The 19,449-nt window shown below is 42.3% G+C and overlaps 1 protein-coding gene across 1 annotated transcript in view; it reads left to right on the top strand.

Annotated features, from left to right (window-relative positions):
- Positions 1-19,449, top strand: part of STK32B (serine/threonine kinase 32B) — a 350,856-nt gene that overhangs the window by 166,339 nt on the left and 165,068 nt on the right. The window contains exon 3 of the mRNA XM_006874118.1: positions 8,473-8,646. Within this exon, the coding sequence (XP_006874180.1) occupies positions 8,473-8,646 (174 nt within the window). The remainder of the gene's footprint in view (positions 1-8,472; positions 8,647-19,449) is intronic.

Raw genomic sequence — 19,449 nt, 5'->3', positions numbered from 1 at the left:
AAATATTCCAAGAAGCTGAACTATATGAAGAACAGGTTGGCAATATGATTGGATGACTCGTAACAACCTTCAACATGTAGATGACACAATTTTGCATGTCAAACATGAAGATGACTTGAGGCACTTGCTGACAAAGAACAAAGACTACAGCCTTTAATTTGGATTATACTTGAACATAAAGAAAATGAAAATTCTTACAAGAAACAGCATTGTGAGCAATGGAGAAAAAGCTTAAAGTTGTCTCCAGACATTGGTGATGCCCCCTGGGGGTCAAAATCACCCCAGGTTGAGAAGCTCTGCTCTGAACTGAGAAGTGATGAAGAATAGGATTCCTCAGGACAAGACGAGAGCCCCAGGACCTGGGAACATCATGAACAAAGATGTCACTTCAGGGATGTGGCATGGGGGGTGGGCAGGGCACCTAAGATGGCATTGTCACAGGGTGGCACTACTCTGAGTATCTGTGATAGTTAAGGTTTTGTGTCAACTTGATTAGGCCAGGATTCTCAGTGGTTTGATGGTTGAGAGGTAACTATCCCCTATGATATGGTTAGATGCAGTGAAACAGTAAGAGGGGCAAGGGTGTGATTTGTTGTTGTTGTACACTGTTGAGTTGGTTCTGACTCATAATGACACTATGGATGGTTTCTGAAGAGCGGCTGGTAGCTTTGAACCACCAACATTATAGTTAGCAGTCCAGTGCTTATCCTATAGTACCATACCAGGACTCCCAAGGGAGGGATTGTTGCTATTAAGTTCTGACTTATATGACTTTTGAGTCATAGTGACCCTGTATAGGGTTTCTGAGGAGAGGCTGGTGACCTTATGGTTCAAACAGAACTTGAAGTCCAGCTCATTAATCCACATCACCACATCAGGACTCCCAAGAGTGGGTTGTTGTTGTTGTTGTTGTTAATGCCGTTGAGTCCATTCCAACCCGTAGCGATCTTGTATAGGATTTCTAAGGAGCAGCTGTTGAGCTTGAACCACCGACCTTGCAGTTCAAATGACTTTGCAGTCCGCCGCATTAACCCACAGCGCCACACCAGGACTCCACCCTTAATCCCAACACCACCCCGATTTGATTTATGGGAGATGCCCAAGGGTGTGGTCTGCAATATCTTTTATCTTAACAAGAGATGAAAGGAGAAAGACCAGAGCAGGGATAGGGGTACTTACTAACAGCAAGACAGACGACTGAAGGAAGGTATGTCCTTTGGACCTGCATTGTGAAGCTCCTAGATCCAGGGGAAGGTTGATGCCAAGATGTCTTGAGACCTCCAAGGCATACTAAACTTTCAGATGCTAAAAGGGGACCAGGCGCCTTTACCCAGTGCCAGCAAAGAGAAAGCCTCTCCAAGAGCTGGCACTCTGAATGTGGACTTCTAATCACTCAAGTTGTGAAAGAAAAAACTTGGGTTGTTAAAGCCATCGACTTGTGGGATTTCTGTTAGAGCAACACTAAAGAACTGAGACACAGTCTATTTAATTTTTGTTCAGTGTTTCATCAGAATTACATTATTTTTTATAAAAAATATCCTTGTAGTTAGTTATAACAACAAAAACATGTTTTTTTGGTAACCAAACTTACCTGAATCACTGTTTCTATAAAGCCATTTACTTTGCTGCTTGAGTTTTTATAATCATGGATTTTGTCATTTTTCTGGTGTTTTAGCTACAATATGGTGATAAGTAGCATTTGTGAACTTATACCAACAACTTATTTGAGAATGAGGTCTTAATTAAAGGAAAAGAAGGAGGAAACTTTTTAAAAAGGCTTCTGCTCAGCTACTGATAATGTTGTTAACTACTAACGTTGACATTCAATATAGAAAGATTTTGGTAAAGCCATTTTGTCATCAGTATTCATCTCATCTAAGAAATATTACATTTGAAAAAGGTGCAGCTATATTCATCACGTATTGTTCTCTATAATAGACTCACATTGGGTGACACCAATCCTAGCAACAGCATTGTCATGAATGAACACCCAGAGTGAATATAATGCACTCGGGAGCTGTCACATGACATCAAATCCAGACCCACTGTGATTATTCCAAACTCAAGTGAAAACTCAAGTGTTGTCTCCTCCCATTAAACTCCTGTCATTTAGCACAAGGCCAGGTGTATGGTTGCTGTTGTGATTGGCTGTCAACTCACAGTGACCCTAGGCCCAACAGACTGAAACACTGCCCAGTTCCTGCAGCATTCTAATGAACAATTGTGAATCAAATCGTTGTGATTCATAAGGTTTTCATTGGCTGATTTTAAGAAATAGTTCCCCAGGCCTTTCTTCCTAGTCTACCAATCTAGAAGTTCCACTAAAACCCATTCAGCAGCTAGTAACCCACCAGCTTCCAACAGACAGGTGGTGGTTATGCGTGACTTGCATTGGCCAAGAATTGAACCCTGGTCACCCACATGGAAGGATTGGGTGCTTCCATTGAGACGCTTACTAAAGTTTTGTTGATGTATGCATAAGCTCGTATTTATGAAGTCATCCTGGGAGAACTTTTCATTCAGGACTTTCCTCTGAACCTATCCTTGGACTAATAAAACTTATCCATCACCATGACCCTCAGACCATGTAGCTTTTGTGCCATGTTGCTGTTGTTGTTAAACACCGTTGAGTCAGTTTTGACTCACGGTGACCCTATGTAGGATTTCCAAGGAGCAGCTGGTGGGTTTGAACCACTGACTTTTGGGTTAGCAGTCCAGTGCTCATTGCTTTTATAGGGTTGGACTTTGTCATCATGCCTTCAGTCTGCCTGTAGGAACATCTGTTAAACTGGGTGTTCTGATTAGATACTGACTATCACATAAGGAGCTCTGGTAGCGTAGTGGTTACGAATCGGGCTGCGAACCTTAAGGCCAGCAGTTCGAAACTACCAGCCGCTCCGCGGGAGAAAGATGAGGCGTTCTGCTCCCGTAAAGATTTACAGCCTCAGAAACCCTGTACAGGGTCGCTATGGGTCGGATCCGACTCGATGGCACTTAACAACAACAACAACATCACATAAGGAGCTTTGGTAGCATAGTGGATATGAATCGGGCTGCAAACTGCAAGGTCAGCAGTTCAGAACTAGCAGCTGTTCCGTGGGAGAAAGATGAAGCTTTCTGCTCCCGTGAAGATTTACAGTCTCAAAAACCCTGTACAGGTCGCTATGAGTCGGAACCAACTCCACGGTATATAACAACAACATCACATTATTGAATGTTATCATTTTAAGAATCCAGCTGGAGCCATTTCCTCTGGTTTTATTAACTGCCATAGGCAGACTTGTCTCATCACCAACACTGAATGATCATGTTTCTCTCCTTCCTCTGGTTTCTGTTAGAGACAAATCGCCCATTCCAGACAAGCCTATAGGATCTTTGGGCATCAATTGGACTATTTCTGCCTGCTTCTGTTGTGTTTGTTCTGGTGTATAGGGACTCCATGTGACAGAGTTGAACTGCCCCATAGTGTTTTCTTGACTGTCATCTTTATGGAAGCAGATTGCCAAGGAGCTTCTGGGTGGGTTCAAACCGCTGACCTTTTAACCATTTGATCCACCAGAACTCTATCTTGTTTTATTTGGTTCCTTTTTTAATTCTTTGACCTGATCTTTGGGTTACATAGTTTTAATTTCATCAGGTTGTATGCACTTCAGAAGTCATTTTTATTCCTTTTTGGAATGTGGTAGAAATTTAATAAAATTCTATCAAGAATAAAAGGCAGTAAGGGGGGAAAGGACAATACATTGGGCTCAACATTTCTGGTCTATTAGTGTCCTGGCCAGGCATTCAACGTTCCCAGCTTCAGGACCTCCTTTGACCTTGCAAGGAGAGCCAATTATCCAGATCTTTCTGTGGCGCTCATCACTGTGAGGAAGTGTGCTCTCCATCATTTCCATAACAATGCGCTGCAGTATTATGAGACCCTCATTATAATTCCAGAACAAGAGGACACACAGAAGGGACAATGGTAAAAAGCTGTGGAGTCGTGCTCAGAACTACAGAGAAATAAATGGAAGGCCATTCTCTGTTCTCTGGAAATAACACCCAGTCTCCTTGGACCTGGAGAGGCCGTGGTCCAGGGCAGAACAACCTTCTGCAGCCAGAAGGAACCACGACCTGAATGTTTGCTTGGATTTTACACTCTCTTTGCATTTTGGTTTTCTTATTTAGAATTCATTTCAATCTACAAGTCTCCCATTACCCCAAAAATTCATGTTGTTCCTTCAAAGAGTTCTGATGGAATACTGAATGAGATATACCCTTTGACAGTTTAGCTGTGAGTCGAGCGAGCGGAACCCACTGCTTATTAACGTGATGTTTCAATAGCTCAGCAACTGCTAGAATACAGATGGAGCATCTGCAGGGGGCATATTTTATCGGATTCCTGAGGCTGCTTTTCGGACATCTAAGTCCTTCTTTCCAATCTCAAATATGTCAAAAGAGGCATCCAGTGACTTATCTAGTTTCCAGTGACAGAAACACCATGAAAGGTGGTTATTGTCAAGTGGACTCCGATTCACAGCGATCCCAGGTACAAAAGGAAACACTGCCCAGCGCTACACCATCCTCAAAATTGTTGTTGTTGGAACCCTTAGTTGCAGCCACTTTGTTGTATCAATGAAAACTTGTTGTTGTTAAGTACCATAGAGTCGGTTCTGACTCACAGTGACCCTACACAGGGTTTCCGAGGCTGTGAATCTTTACGGGAGCAGACCGCCTCATCTATCTCCCACGGAACCGCTGGTAGGTTCAAACTTCCAACCTTGAGGTTAGCAGCCCAATTCGTAACCACCACGCTACCAGAGCTCCTTAGGGCAAAAACCAAAGTTGTGGCCCATGTTAGTATGAAGTTCAAGACGCTTGTCTTCTGGTAAGTCTGGAGCCAGCATCTCCTGTCGTACCTCTCTCTGTAGAACTCTCAGCCTTTCTCTCTCTCTTCTCATCCTTCTCCCTCTCTCTCTGCTTCTCTCTATATCAATGACTTCACTCAACAGATCCATTGTTTCCACCTTTTGAATCATGAGTTCATTGGCAAGCTGATAGTCACAATGTCTCACCCAATAAGGCTATTGGAAGAGGGTCGTTCTTTCTGTCCACAGACCTATCCTAGGGCCACGCTGAGTTCTCCTGCTTGGTTCACATGGCTGTTCTTCTGTGTCACCAGAGATAAGGTATGCATTTACTAGTCTCCTGGCCATTTACCAGGGTAAATCAACAGATAATGTTACTCAGGTTCCAGTTCATACGTACACGGGTTTATTCCAAACAAAACATCTTTAAGTATGTCTCTGTGGTCTGTGGACGGCTCCAGACATGTTCTCTCAGTCATACACTTATCTTTATCTTCTTAGTGTTCCTCCAAACAAAAGATTCAATCAAAACTGTGAGTTCCCAAGGAGATCTGCTGGGTCAGTTCAGGTCAAGGTAGAGAAGTCAGCTCAGAATGTTATGATACTGTTTCTTTGGGATCCCAAAAGGAGCATCTTGATGGAGCTTTCTCGAAGGACACAGAATGGCCACAAAGACTTATTAGGTAGACGTTTTTAAAGTATTGAAAACTGCATTGATGAGAAAAAGGCCAGAAAATTTGTGCTGAGAAATTATTGTTTTTTTTAACATCACAACAATGCTCATTCTTCAAAATTAGCAAGGGCTGTAATGTGAGCATTTCTTTGGGAAACCTTACGCTCTCCTTCTTACAGCCCTGAGCTCGTCCCTTCAGACTTCACTTTGTTTCCCAAACTCAAAGACCACTGGAAAAGGACATGATTTGGAGGCCCTCCAGGATGCCCAAACAGCCCTTTTGAAGTGGTGTTGTAACTGGAAGAGTAAAGAATTCTTCAGGGTAAGAATCAGAGAGATGAAAATACCACCTTCAGAAGTAAATAGACCTGGAAGGAGACTAAGTCAAGAAACAATAGCTTCACATCTGTATAATTTTGTTTAATAAAGGTAGCTACGATATTTTAGCAATATTTCTTTTACCTTTGTATTTCACTATTCCAGTATCATAGTCCATGATTCTATAAGGAACATGACAACATTCTATGATCTTGTGATGCTGTTCTATAATTGTTTTTTTTGTTTGTTTGTTTTCTTTCAGTATTATTATTATTTTTTTGTTTTGTTTTTATTGTAAATTGTGTGATACTTTACATGGGAGAATATCAGTTTTACATTCATCCTATGGTATTTCATTTCATTGCAATGATTACAATCTCCTCTATGCATCATCATTCAACAATATTTGTTTCCATTCCCTGTTTTTTGTTTTGTTTTGTTTTTAGGGGGTTTTTTGAATATCCACAAAAACACTCAGGAATATATAATCATTTAAACAACCAAAGAACACATTCTCCAAGCCTGCCTCCTGGCCACCAGCACACAGCCTTTCTCTTTCCATGAATCTAGAGTCCTCAGCTGCTCTATCTCTACATGTCCACATCTCTGCCTCCCTCTCTGGTGTCACTGCTTCTCTGGATAGGGTCCTACATTCTGCTCATGCTCTTCTCCCTTGATGGTCCTAGGGTCCTCTGTTCCTGGACTGTAAGATTAACTACTCCCCCCTTTATGTTACAAAATTTGTACCTTTACATTGTGGCAATTGCAATTAGTTAAGAAAACAATTACTCACTGTTGAATCATAAGAATCTTATTCCCATCTCCTTTCACCAGACCAATCTAGACAAGATGATAACTATTCACTGGGGATTCTACCCTCCCCTACTAAACTCCCTCTTGAAAACTTGTAAGCCAGCCACTTCATGCCTCTTTAGCCCCGCCCCCATTTTAGGTAACCAGTGTTGTAATTATTTAACAACAGTGTGAGATTCTGTATGTTGGCTTCTCAGTTTTAATCCTTAGGAGACCTAAATGTATTTTAAAAAATGAATTCAGGACTATGTCAGTTTTCTCTTGTTAAAAGAAAACAAAGCAGGGAACAAGTGTAAATTGCTACAATTTGATGAACTTGACCAATACTTATGGATGTAGTAGCTCAAAATACCATCTGAGAGGGAAGGAGTCTTCACATCCAAGATCAATCCTATCCCATCTATATACAGGGTAGATTGTGACGGGCAACTTAGACATTGACTACCTAAAATGGGAGGGGCTATAAATGCATGAAGTGACTGGCTTACAAGTTTTCAAGAAGGAGGTTAGTTTCAGAATCCTCACTGAATAGTTTTCATCTTATCTAGACAGGTCTGGTGAAAAGAGATGGGGATAAGATATTTTATGATTCAATAGTAAGTAATTGTTATCATGACTAATTGCAGTTGTCACAATTGTAAAGGTAGAAGTTTTATAACAAAAAGAGGGGAATAGTTAATCTTACAGTCCAGGAACAGAGAATCCTAGGACCACCAAGGGAGAAGAGCATGAGCGGAATGTGGGATCCTATCCAGAGAAGCAGTGACACCAGAGATGGAGGCAGAGATGAGGACATGGAGAGAGGGAGCAGCTGAGGACTCTAGATTCATGGAAAGAGAAAGGCTGTGTGTTGGCAGCCAGGTGCTGGTGGCCAGGAGGCAGGCTGGGAGAATGTGTCCTTAGGTTGTTTAAATGATTCCTGAATGTTTGGGTGTACAACCCCCTCCCCGAAAAAAAAAAAAACAAAAAAAAAAACAGAGGGAATAGAAGCAATTACAACAGTGTTTGATGAAACAGATGATGATGCACAGAGGAGATTGTAATCATTGCAATGAAATGATGACTGTAAAACTGATGTTCCCCCATGTAAACTATCATTCAATTCACAATAAAAACTTAAGAAAAAAGAAACAAAACAACTTTTGTTTGTTTGAAAAAAGTGGTTGAAAAAATCAACTGTTATATTATGACCTCTCCTGATTCTGTGGGCTGACTGGGCTCAGCTGAGTAGTTCTTCTGTTCCACCTGATGTTGGTGGGGTCTGCAGTGGGACATCCAACTGTCCTAGGAGGTCACCCATGTGACAACCTGCTGGTGTTGGCTGTCACTGGAAGCTCTATCAGGACTATTGCCCAAAGCACCTGGGTTTTTCTTTCTAGGACCCTTCATGTGTCTTGACCTACAACTGGATTCTGAGAGGCAGGAAGTAGAAACTGCTTGTTCTCTGAAGACCCAGGATTGAAAGTCACTGTGTTCAAAAGTTGTAGACAGGAGCTCCTTGTGGGGGAGAAGTGATGTGTTTTTACTGGGACTGTATGGTTAGGGAAGAGGATACATCTCTCAGTACTAATTACTACAAACCCAGGTGCCTAAATAAAGAACCTGCTGAAGCAATTGATGTAACATGGTGGGTGGAGTTCAAAAGTGGTTGACCTGCCATTCGTCTGCCAATGCCTGGGAATGGATGCTCAGATGGATTTAGGCAACATCAGTGCCTGTCTCTGAGCCTGACCTTGTCCTTCTGTAAAACAGAGACATGCATCTCGAAGATGCTGGAAATGCCTCTGTCCCTAACTCGCTGTTCCTCTGTGTCCCTAGGTACTCCTTCCAGGATGAGGAGGACATGTTCATGGTGGTAGACCTCCTACTGGGTGGAGACCTTCGTTACCACCTCCAGCAGAATGTTCACTTCACGGAGGGGGCTGTGAAGCTCTACATCTGTGAGCTGGCCCTGGCCTTGGAGTACCTGCAGCGATACCACATCATTCACAGGTAACCGCTCTGCTGAGTGGATGCCTCAGGCCAGTGGCATCCTGGGGCAAGGGTGGAGCAGGACCTTCCACAGCAGTGGGAAAAGCGTTTTCATCATTGACAGTCTAAAGAAATGGCAGTGCATGTGGATAACAAAGAGCATAACAACGTATCATTGCTTTGACGCTCCTTACACATAACTTTGCCCTGGTGGCACTGTGAGATAAGCACTGGACTGCTAACCACTAGGTCAGTAGTTCAAATCCACCAGCTGCTTCTCTGGAGAAAGATGATGTTTTCTGCTCCCATAATGATTTACTGCCTCAGAAACCTTATACGGGTTCACTATGAGTCAGAATTGACTCGAAGGCAGTGGGGACAGGTAGCTTAAGGGGCCCTGGGTGGCACTTTGGTTAAGCAGTCAGCTTCTAAATAAGTTAGCTATTTGAATGCTCAACAGAACAAAGATGTAGCAGCCTGCTTTTGTAAATAACAGCTTTGGAAACCCTATGGGACAGCCCTACTATGTCCTATGTTGTCACTGTGAATCAGAACCAGCTCAGTGGCACTCGATTTATGTTTTTGGACAGACAACTTACCCTCTGTGTCTGAGATAAGCACTCCTACCACTTGTCCCCTTGACACCCCACAATTTAGAGACATGACCGGGGGTTGTTATTTGCTTCTCCACTGTAGTGTCCCAGGAGACTGGGTCATGCTGTCCTTCCTAGACTACAAGGTTCCAGGCAATGGGCTCCTAAGGAGTCCTGAATGGGAGGGATCCTACTCTCTTCCTCTCTTACTTCAGAATGACTTCTGGGCAATTCAGGGAAGTACTTCTTCTTGGCATGGTTCAGTGCTGGCTCTGGGCTTTGGATGCAAGACCTACCACCTCCATTGCCTTCTCAAGAGTGTCCCTTCTCCACTTCCTGTGCAGAGCAGGGTTCTGTCTACAGCAGAGGAGCCAGCAAGAGATCATTATGAAAGCCTCTCACCAACCATGGTCTTACACATGCCTGGCTGGTCCTGTCCTGTACAATCTTAGAAGACTTGGAAGAGATGAGGGCGTCTAGGTCCTAGACTAGGAAAAGGTGATAGATGAACACCACATACAAGCATGCACATCTGCATTTGCTCCCATCTAAAACCCCTGTAGGATATAGCATTGGACCACAAGGTTGGTTTGAACTACAAGGTTGGCAGTTCAAACTCACCAGCCGCTCCTCACAAACCCTACACAGGGACGCTATGAGTTGGAACCAATTCGGCAGCACTTAACAACAAAACCCTGCTGTAGAATAAGCAATGGACTGCTAACTCCACAGCCACTCCTTGGAAACCCTATACAGAGTCACTATGAGTCTGAACTGATTCCACAGCATGTAACAATAACAACAAAACCCAGCTAACATGACAGTGAAGCCATGGTACATTTGTAAGATTAAGGAAAAGGAAAAAAGGACTCTAGCAAAACATTTGGTGATCTGAAAAGACCATGGGGAGGGGGTTGGCAAGTGACTTTGGAGATGAAAAATTGAATTGTAAGATTTTGGGGCGGGGGGTGGTGGCGGGGAGCACTGAACCAATCAGCACTAAAACAAACAAACAAACGAAACCTATTGTCGAGTTGATTTTAACACCTACAACCCTACAGAACAGAGTAGAAGTACTCCAGTGGGTCTCCAAAGTAATGGTCTTTACAAAAGCAAACCGTCACATCTTTCAGACCTTCGACCTGTTGATTAACAGTGTAGCATTGCATCATTGTACCACCAGGATTCCTGGTATGGCATTATAGGGTGAACGCTGGACCTCAAGGTCAGTTTGAACTGCAAATCTGGTGATTCAAACTCAACCAGCTGCTTGTTGGAAGCCCTATACGGGGTCGCCATGAGTTGGAACCAACTTGATGGCACTTAATAATAACAACAACAAAGAACCCCCAAATGACTCAGGAATTGGCAGCACGTGTCTGCTAACTAAAAGGCCAAAGGTTCAAACCCACCAGTCACTCCATGGGCAAAAATGAGGCTGGCTGAAGCAGAGAAATTGAGTCTCGGAAACCCCCTGTCAGGTTGCAGTGAGTCCGAATCAACTCGATGGCAGGAGGTTTTGGTACCCACGAAAGTGGGGGTAAAGAACTAGTGGAGGACATCAGTGTTCTGTGTATAGATACATGGACAGAGACACAGGCTGAATGGATATGGGAGGAAGAGTGGGATAGATATATATTTCCATATCCTATAAATACATGAGTCTGAAAGAGGGTATTTGTTCATGGGTAACTAATACATAGAAACCCTGGTAACATACTAGATTACAGAGTGGGCTGATATCCGAAAGGTCAGTAATTCAATCTATCAGAAAGATGAGGCTTTCAGATCCCATAAAGATTTACAGCCTCAGAAACCAAACACCAAGCAGGGAGGAAGCACAATAACTGTTGTTGCACAGAGGGAATTGCATCACTGAGATGAAATAAACTCTATGAAAACTGATGATCTTGTCTGTAAACCTTCACTCAATTCACAACAAAAAGTTTTTAAAAGAAAGAAAGCTGGCATGAAGAAGAGGTTAAAATTTAAATGTCTGGGCTGAAAGATGGTACACATACTTGAACAGGGAGACTGTACTGAAAGCAGCAAGATTAACTAAACATATGTATACTCGATGCTGAAATAACACATTCCCATCTCAACCCTGGAATCCTGGGGTAGTTCTGTAGGATAAACACCAGACTGCTAACAGCAAGGTCGATGGTTCAAACCCAACAGCTGCTCCTGGGAAACCCAATACAGGATTGCTATGTATCGAAACTGACACAATGGCACTTAACAACAATCTCAACCCTGCTCAGAGAATGATCTCAGACCTTCACCCTTCAGGGAAGAACCCAGAACGGTGTTGATGGGAACATGGTTGAGCGAAGAGGAAAGGAATTTTGGCATGAGAGGTTTTTCACTTCACCTCTGAGTATCACTCATGGCCAACAAGTATCTCTCATTTGTTACACACTTCCAAGTAGGTTGGTTGTTGTTGTTGTTGTTAAGTGCCGTCGAGTCGGTTCCGACCCATAGCGACCCTGTACAGGGTTTCCAAGGGTGTAAATCTTTACGGGAGTAGAAAGCCTCATCTTTCTCCCGCGGAGCGACTGGTAGTTTCGAACCGCCAACCTTAAGGTTCGCAGCCCGATTCGTAACCACTACGCTACCAGAGCGCTTTATTAAGTGGTGGTGGTGATGGTGACGGTGTGCCATTGAGTCTGTTCCAATTCATAGCGACCCTCTATAGGGTTTCCAAGGCTGTAAATCTTTATGGGAGTAGAAAGTCTCATCTTTCTCCCTTAGAGTGGTTGGTAGATTTGAACTGCTGACCTTGTGGTTAGCAGCCCAACTCATAACCTACTATGCTACCAGGGCTCCTTAAGCATTGTCAGACATCTAGAAAATTCTTCCAGCATGATTCATAGAATTAAATGGAAAATAAACAACATTTTAAAACTTGGGATAGGAGTGGAAGAGGACAGAGACTCTGTTTAGAAAAGAAAATATCAAAATAACTAAGATTGGAATTCTCAGAGGGATAAGAAAAGATCTTTGAAAATCTAAAACAAGAAATAGCCTATTCTGTTAAAAAAAAAAAAAAAAAATTCAGGGAACAAACATCAGAACTCTTGTAAATTGAAAACATGTGAAAGCAGAAATGATGAACTAAAAAGTGTGTTAGAAGATAAAGTTGAGGACATCTCCCATAACATACAGCAAAAAGGTAAAAAGAAAAACTAAGAGAAAAGAAGACACAATAACAGGACCAGTCCACAAAGTTCAGCATCAGGAGAGAGAAAGCATGGGGTGGGGTGGGGACCATCAATGAGCTAATTAGCAGAATCAGCCAGACCTGCCGTGCATGAGCTCCTAGACCAAAGGGACCTACCAAGTGCCTGCACTGAGGTTCATCATTGCGAACTTTCAGCTCTGGAAAAACCACAGGTCATGCATGCTGAGGAATCAGAGCAGCTTGGGATTTCTCAACTGTGAGAAGACAGCAGAGACGTACTGATCAGTCATGCATGAGTATGTACATTTTCACACGTTCCAGGTTTCAAAAGATGTACCTCTCATACACCTTTCCTAAAATAGCTATTCAAATATGATATTGTTGTTGTTGTTAAGTGCCATATAGTTGGTTCTGACCCATAGTGACCCTGGGTTTCCAAGGATCGGCTGGTGAGTTTGAACCACTGACCTTGCAGTTTGTACCAACTTTGCAGTCCAGAGCATTAAACCACAGCACCACATCAAGACTCCAGAAGATGATATGGACTCCACAAAAATGAAGGGATACACCTAGAACAAAGGGGGAGTGGAACACAGAAAGCTGGGCTCCAGGATGGAAGAGAGGCACAGGAAGTACTCAGGATGATGGTGAGAGCAAGTCCCAGGATGCCAGTTGTGTGTCAGGTGTCCACCATGGCCAGTTCTGACAGGAGTGAGTCAGAAGACCCTCAGAGACTATCAGGACAAGTGAACTGATGAATAGCTTATGCATTCGCTTATCTTGAAAATAGATTTATTTAATCTGTGTCTTACTTGTCTAGGACTGTTGTAACAGAAATGCCACAATGAGTAGGTTTCAACTATGTTTTTTCTCATAGTTCAGGAGACTGGAAGTCCTAATTCTAGGGTGAGGTCCTTTCTTGTCTATTGTAGCTTCTAATACATCAACAATCCTTGGCATTCCTGGCTTGTAAACATACCTGTCTCTCTCATCTGTCTTCTTCTTCTTCCCTATATGTGTGTCTTTGTGTCTATTCTGGGTTATTTTGGCAACTCAGAGGTGATTGGATTTAGGATTTATCCTATACTGACTTGAAAGACTTATTGATGAAGATCAGAGACCACAGTCTTCATACAGTCTGAGTTATAGCTCAATGTAAAGAAAATTAAAATCCGCACAACCGGACCACTAAATAACATCATGATAAATGGGGGGAAAAATCAAAGTAGTCAAAGACTTCATTTTGCTTGGATCCACAATCAATGCTCACGGGAACAGCAGTCAAGAAATCAAAAGATGTATTGCATTAGTTGAATTTGCTGCAAAATAAAGTTGAAGCGCAAAGAGGTCACTTTGAGGACTAAGGTGTGCCTGACTCAAGCCATGTTATTTTCAACCCTATTCATGTGAAAGTTAGACAATGAATAAGGATTGATGCATTTGAATTATGGTGTTGACTAAGAATATTTAAAGTACCAAGGACTGCCAGGAGAACAAACAAATCTGTGTTGGAAGAAGTACAGCCGGGATATTCCTTAAAAGAAACGATAGTGAGACTTTAATCTGTTTACAAATGAACATGTTTTCAAGAGGGACCAGTCGCTGGAGAAGGACATCATTCTTGGGAAAGTAGAGGGTCATCAAAAAGAGTAAGATCCCCAATGAGGTGGATTAACATGGTGGCAGCAACAGTGGGTTCTAACATAACAACAGTTGTGAGAATGGCTCAGTGTTTCATTCTATTGTACACAGGGTTGCTAAGAGTCAGGATCAACTCTATGGTATCCAACAACAACTGCAAGGCCATGGCCTCATTAATAAAACAAAACACCTGTTTCCATAAAGGGTCAGATTTACAGGTCCCAAAGCCCACTGCTGTTGAGTAGATTCCAATCCATGGCAGAGAATAGAACTGCCCCCATGGAGTTTCCAAGGCCATATATTTTTATGAAAGAAGGATGCCACTTCTTTCTCCCACCAAGCAGCTGTTGGGTTCAAAACCACCAACCTTGCAGTTGGCAGCCGAATTCCTTGACGACTGATCAACCAGACTTCCTATTTGCAGATACAGGGGTTAAGATCCCAGTCCATGGTTTTAGGGAATAATAGTTAGCAAACTATGGATAACATTGTGGACAGTGGGTATTCCAAAACACTTAATTGTGCTCATGGGAACAGAACAAGGGAACACTGAGTGGTTTAAAACTAGGAAAGGTGTAAAGCAGGGTTGTATTCTTTCACCAAGCTTATTCCATATGTATGCTGAACAAATAATCCAGGAAGCTGGATTATATAAAAACTTTTTTTTTTTTTAAGTGACTTCAGGATTGCAGGAAGGTTCATTAACAACCTGCAATATGCAGATGATACAACCTTGCTTGCAGAAAGCAAAGAGGGTTCAAAATACTTATTGATGAAGATCAAACACCACAGCCTTCAGTTTTAGTTGCATCTCAATGTAAAGAAAACAAAAATCCTCACCACTGGACCAATAAACAACATCCATATAAATGGAGAAAAGATTGAAATTGTCAAGGACTTCATTTTGCTTAGATCAACCATCAACACTCATGGAAGGAGCAATCAAGAAATCATATGATGTATTGCATTACGTAAATCTGCTAAACAAGACCTCTTTAAAGTATTGAAAAGCAAAGATGTCAGCTTGAGGACTAAGGTACACCTGACCCAAGCCGTGGTATTTTCAATAACCTCATATGTATGTGAAAGCTGGACAGTGAATAAGGAAGACTAAAAGAATTGATGCATTTGAGTTCTGGTGTTGGAGGAGAATATTGAAAGTACCAAGGACCGCAAAAAGAACAAACAGATCTGTAATGGAAGAAGTACAGCCAGATGCTCCTTGGAAGCCAGGATGGCCAGACTTCGTCTCTTACAGTTCTGACATATTATCAGGAGAGACCAGTCCCTGGAGAAGGATATCATGCTTGGTAAAGTGTAGAGTTGGTGACAAAGAGAAGACCCCCAAGGAGATGGATTGGCACAGTGGCAGCAGCAATGGGTTCAAACATAGCAACAATTGTGAGGTTGGCCCAGGACCCAAAAGTGTTTCATTCTGTTGTGCATAAGGTCACTATGAGGCATGCGTATGAGGCAATTCACAATACTATGGCTTGAGTCAGGTACACCTTAGTCCTCAACTTGATATCTTTGCCAGGGTTATTGTTGTTCGGTGCCATCAATTCAGTACCAACTCATAGCGACCTTATGCACAACAGAACGAAAAACTGCCCGATCCTGGGCCAACCCCACTACTGTTGCCACACTTGAGCCCACTCATGCTGCTATTTTGCCAATCCATCTCACTGGGGGTCTTCCTCTTTTTCTCTGACCCTCCACCTTACCAAACATGATATCCTTCTCCAGTGACTGCTCCCTCCTGACAATATGTCTGAAGTATGAGAGATGAAGTTTGGCCATCCTGGCCTCCAAGGAGCACTCTGGCTGCACTTCTACCAACAAAGATCTGTTTGTTCTTTTAGCAGTCCATGGCACTTTTAATATTCTCCTCTAACATCATAACTCAAAAGCATCAATTCTTCTACAGTCTTTCTTATTCACTGTCCAGCTTTCACATACATATGAGGTTATGGAAAATACCATGGCTTGGGTTAGACGCACCATAGTCTTCAAGCTGACATCTTTGCTCTTCAACACTTTAAAAAGGTCTTATGCAGTAGATTTGCCTAATGCAATACATCGTTTGATTTCTTGACTGCTGCTTCCATGCGTGTTGATAGTTCATCCAAGAAGAATGAAGTCCTTGACAACTTCAATGTTTTCTCTGTTGATAAGAATGTTGTTTATTGGTCCAGTGGTGAGGACTTTTGTTTTCTTTACATTGAGATGTAATCCATACCAAAGTTATGCCAGAGTTAGATCACCGTTCCCCCACCCGCCCCCCAAAGGAACAGTTGCATGAAAGCATGGCAGGTTGGAGCTATTTTATTTGTTGATATTGTGTGGTGCCAGTGAATTAATTTTGGTTCAGTGATTCCATGTGACAAATTAGAACTGCCCCATTGGGTTTTCTAAGCTGTAATCTTTTTGGGAACAGATCACCGGTCTTCTTCCCAGAGAATCTCTGGATGGGTTAGAACTGCTGAACTTTTTGTTAGAAACTGTGTGCTTAACCATTGCACTACTAAGCTCCTTGGATCTATTTCATTAGATCTTAGGGAAATTCGTTTCCAATATAAACTATTTATCATAATGAGGACCCATGTCTTAGAATGCTGTTTACTTAACAGGAAGCTCAATGTCAGTGCTTGGGAGAGTGATTTTAAATGTAGCTGTGCTATTCCATTGTTCATGTTTGGAAACTTTTTATTGTGAAATGAGTGAAGGTTTACAGAGCAAATCATCAGATTTTTTTCCAACAAATCCCACACATTGTTTCCTCTCAAAGATTGCAATTCCCTCCATGTAGCAAGTTATTCATCGGCTTTATTGAGGTAAAGTTCACATAGTGTAGAGTTCACCATTCAAAGTGTACAATTCAACATTTTAAAATATATTCACAGATATGTACAGGTATCACTATAATTTCAGAACCTTTTCATCACCCCCCAAAAGAAACCCTATATACCTTAGCCATTTCCCTGTCCTTTAGTACCCCCTGTCCCACCAAATCCTAGGCAACCACTAATCTACTGTGTACCTTCATAGATTGTCCTGTTCAGGTCCTTTCATAAGAGTTGTTATGTGCCGTGGAGTTGGTTCTGACTCATAGCGACCCTGTACAGGGTTTCCGAGGTTGTAAATCTTTATGGGAGCAGAAAGCCTCATCTTCCTACCATGGAACAGCTAGTAGTTTCGAACTGCTGACCCTGAGGTTAGCAGCCCGATTTGCAACCACTACACAACCAGAGCTCCTTTTCATATGAGTAGAGCCACATAATATGTAGTCTCCAAATCTGGCTCCTTTCCCTCCATGTGATGTGTTCAAGGTTCATCCATGTTATTGATCTATGAGAACATCATTTCTTTTATACAATGGAATAACATTCTATTGTATGGGTAGAACACATTTTGTTTACACAGGCGTCCATTGGGAAGACATTTCAGTTGTGTCCACCTTTGGACTATTGTGAATAATACTGCTATTAACATTCATGTACAGATTTCTTTGTGGACTTATGTTTTCATTTCTCGTAGGTATATTCTTAGGGCCAACAAATGTTTTAAGTTACTCTCAAAGGTTCTTCTCCTCCAGACTTCAGCAAGTGAGAGTCATCTGCCCTCAGATTCCAGATCTCCACTGGAGAAAATATACTATTCAGTCATTTAGGAAAATTCTGTAAAACTCCATTGAATAAATGGAGTTGCCTTACCATTTCGAAAATTATAGACTTGGAAGAGATCTGATTCCATCCCCCCCCATGTGGTCCAATAATTCCTTTTTGCAGTGTGTATGTGTATTCAGCCTTGAAATTATATCTGTACACAGCTATGCATAAGAATATATGGTAATTCTCTGCAATGTTTTGCATTCACCCCACATCTGAATTTATAAATTCCCTACTGCGTATTTGCCAGACATTTTAAATACCATATTTTATATGTGCAGATGCAGATGAATGTTGCTGCTTTAAAAGTAGCCATACTTGAAAGTGATAGAATCAGCCCACACATGTCAAGTCTGGGCTCAAGTGTCAAGGTTTTGTTTTTTTTCATCTTGGTGTACTTGAGTAAGTTCTTCAACTTTATGTAGCTTCAGTTTCCAAATCTGTAAAATGGGTATATTAATGCCTATTTCCTTGGGCTATTATGCAATATGCTGCATAGCGTGTTTTCTCCCAAGTAGATTTAGAATCTTAAAATGTTCTGAAAGAGCAAAACTGTGTCTAGCTTCTTCTAAGTGCCATATGCATCTTCATTTTTCTTTCTTTTAGCTAGGATAATTCATTTGAAATCAGGAGTCCAATATTTTTATATACCCAGAAATAACAAATCTCCATTCTTTGAAGATGGTGTTGCAGACTTCTAGAAAATCAAAGTATTTTAGAGCCTAATCCAGTGAGCTTGATCAAGTAGAGAAGCCTGGTGTGGTGCTCTAGGATCTACACTGGACTGAAGGTTGGCTTTGAAAACTCTGTATAGGCTCGTTATGAGTCAGAACCAAGTCAATGGCATTTAACAACAAGTAGGTTCTGATTCATGGTGAGACCATTTACAGCAGAATGAAAACCTGCTCAGTCCTTTGCCATTCTCGCAAGAGTAGGTATGTTTCAGCCCATTTATGCAGCTACTGCATCAATCCATCTCATTGAGGACATTCCTCTTTTTTGCTGACCCTCTACCAAGTATGATGTCCTTTTTGGACTAGTACCCCCTGATAACATGTCCAAACTACAAGAGACGAAATCTAAGTCTTGCCATCCTTGCTTCTAGGGAGTTTTGTGTGTTTTTTTCAATGAAAGTGAAACTTTATTGAGGGCCCATGTCCATGGGGCTCAGAAGAACCCCACTAGCGGGAGGCAGGGGAGTCAGCAGAGAGGGGTCGTTATTTGACCTTCTTGGGGCACAGGTTGTTGGTGTGGCCACACTACTTCTTGCAGCAGTTCACAGCATGGGGGTGGAGGTGAGCATAACACTTGCAGCAGATAGTCTTGTCACAGTTGTACTTCTGGTCGAGCTGGCGCAGGGAAGGCTCGATGATGCCAGCACACCGACGCAGCACCAGGCTCAGGGTGGGCTCTTTCTGCATGTTGTAGTCTGAGAGAGTGCGGCCATCCTCCAGCTGTTTACCAACAAAAATCAGACGCTGCTGGTCAGGGGGGATACCCTCCTTTTCTTGGATTTTGGCTTTGATATTCTCGATGGTATCACTGGGCTCCACCTCAAGAGCGATGGTCTTGAGAACAAACAAGATGGCGGATCAGGTGGACTTGTAGCAGAGAGCTCCACCAACAACAACACAGAATACTTGACCAAGAAGGCTCAGGGGATGGTCCCAGAACTCTGAACCACATATAAAGGAATACTTAGAAGGTTGGAAGGCTCACAGCTGGGGAAATTTGTGGC

Source organism: Chrysochloris asiatica, unplaced genomic scaffold (genome assembly GCF_000296735.1).
Source record: "Chrysochloris asiatica unplaced genomic scaffold, ChrAsi1.0 scaffold00262, whole genome shotgun sequence".
Taxonomy (NCBI): domain Eukaryota; kingdom Metazoa; phylum Chordata; class Mammalia; order Afrosoricida; family Chrysochloridae; genus Chrysochloris; species Chrysochloris asiatica.
The sequence above is the reverse complement of the archived record's forward strand: the minus strand, read 5'-3'. Positions and strand labels throughout refer to the sequence as shown.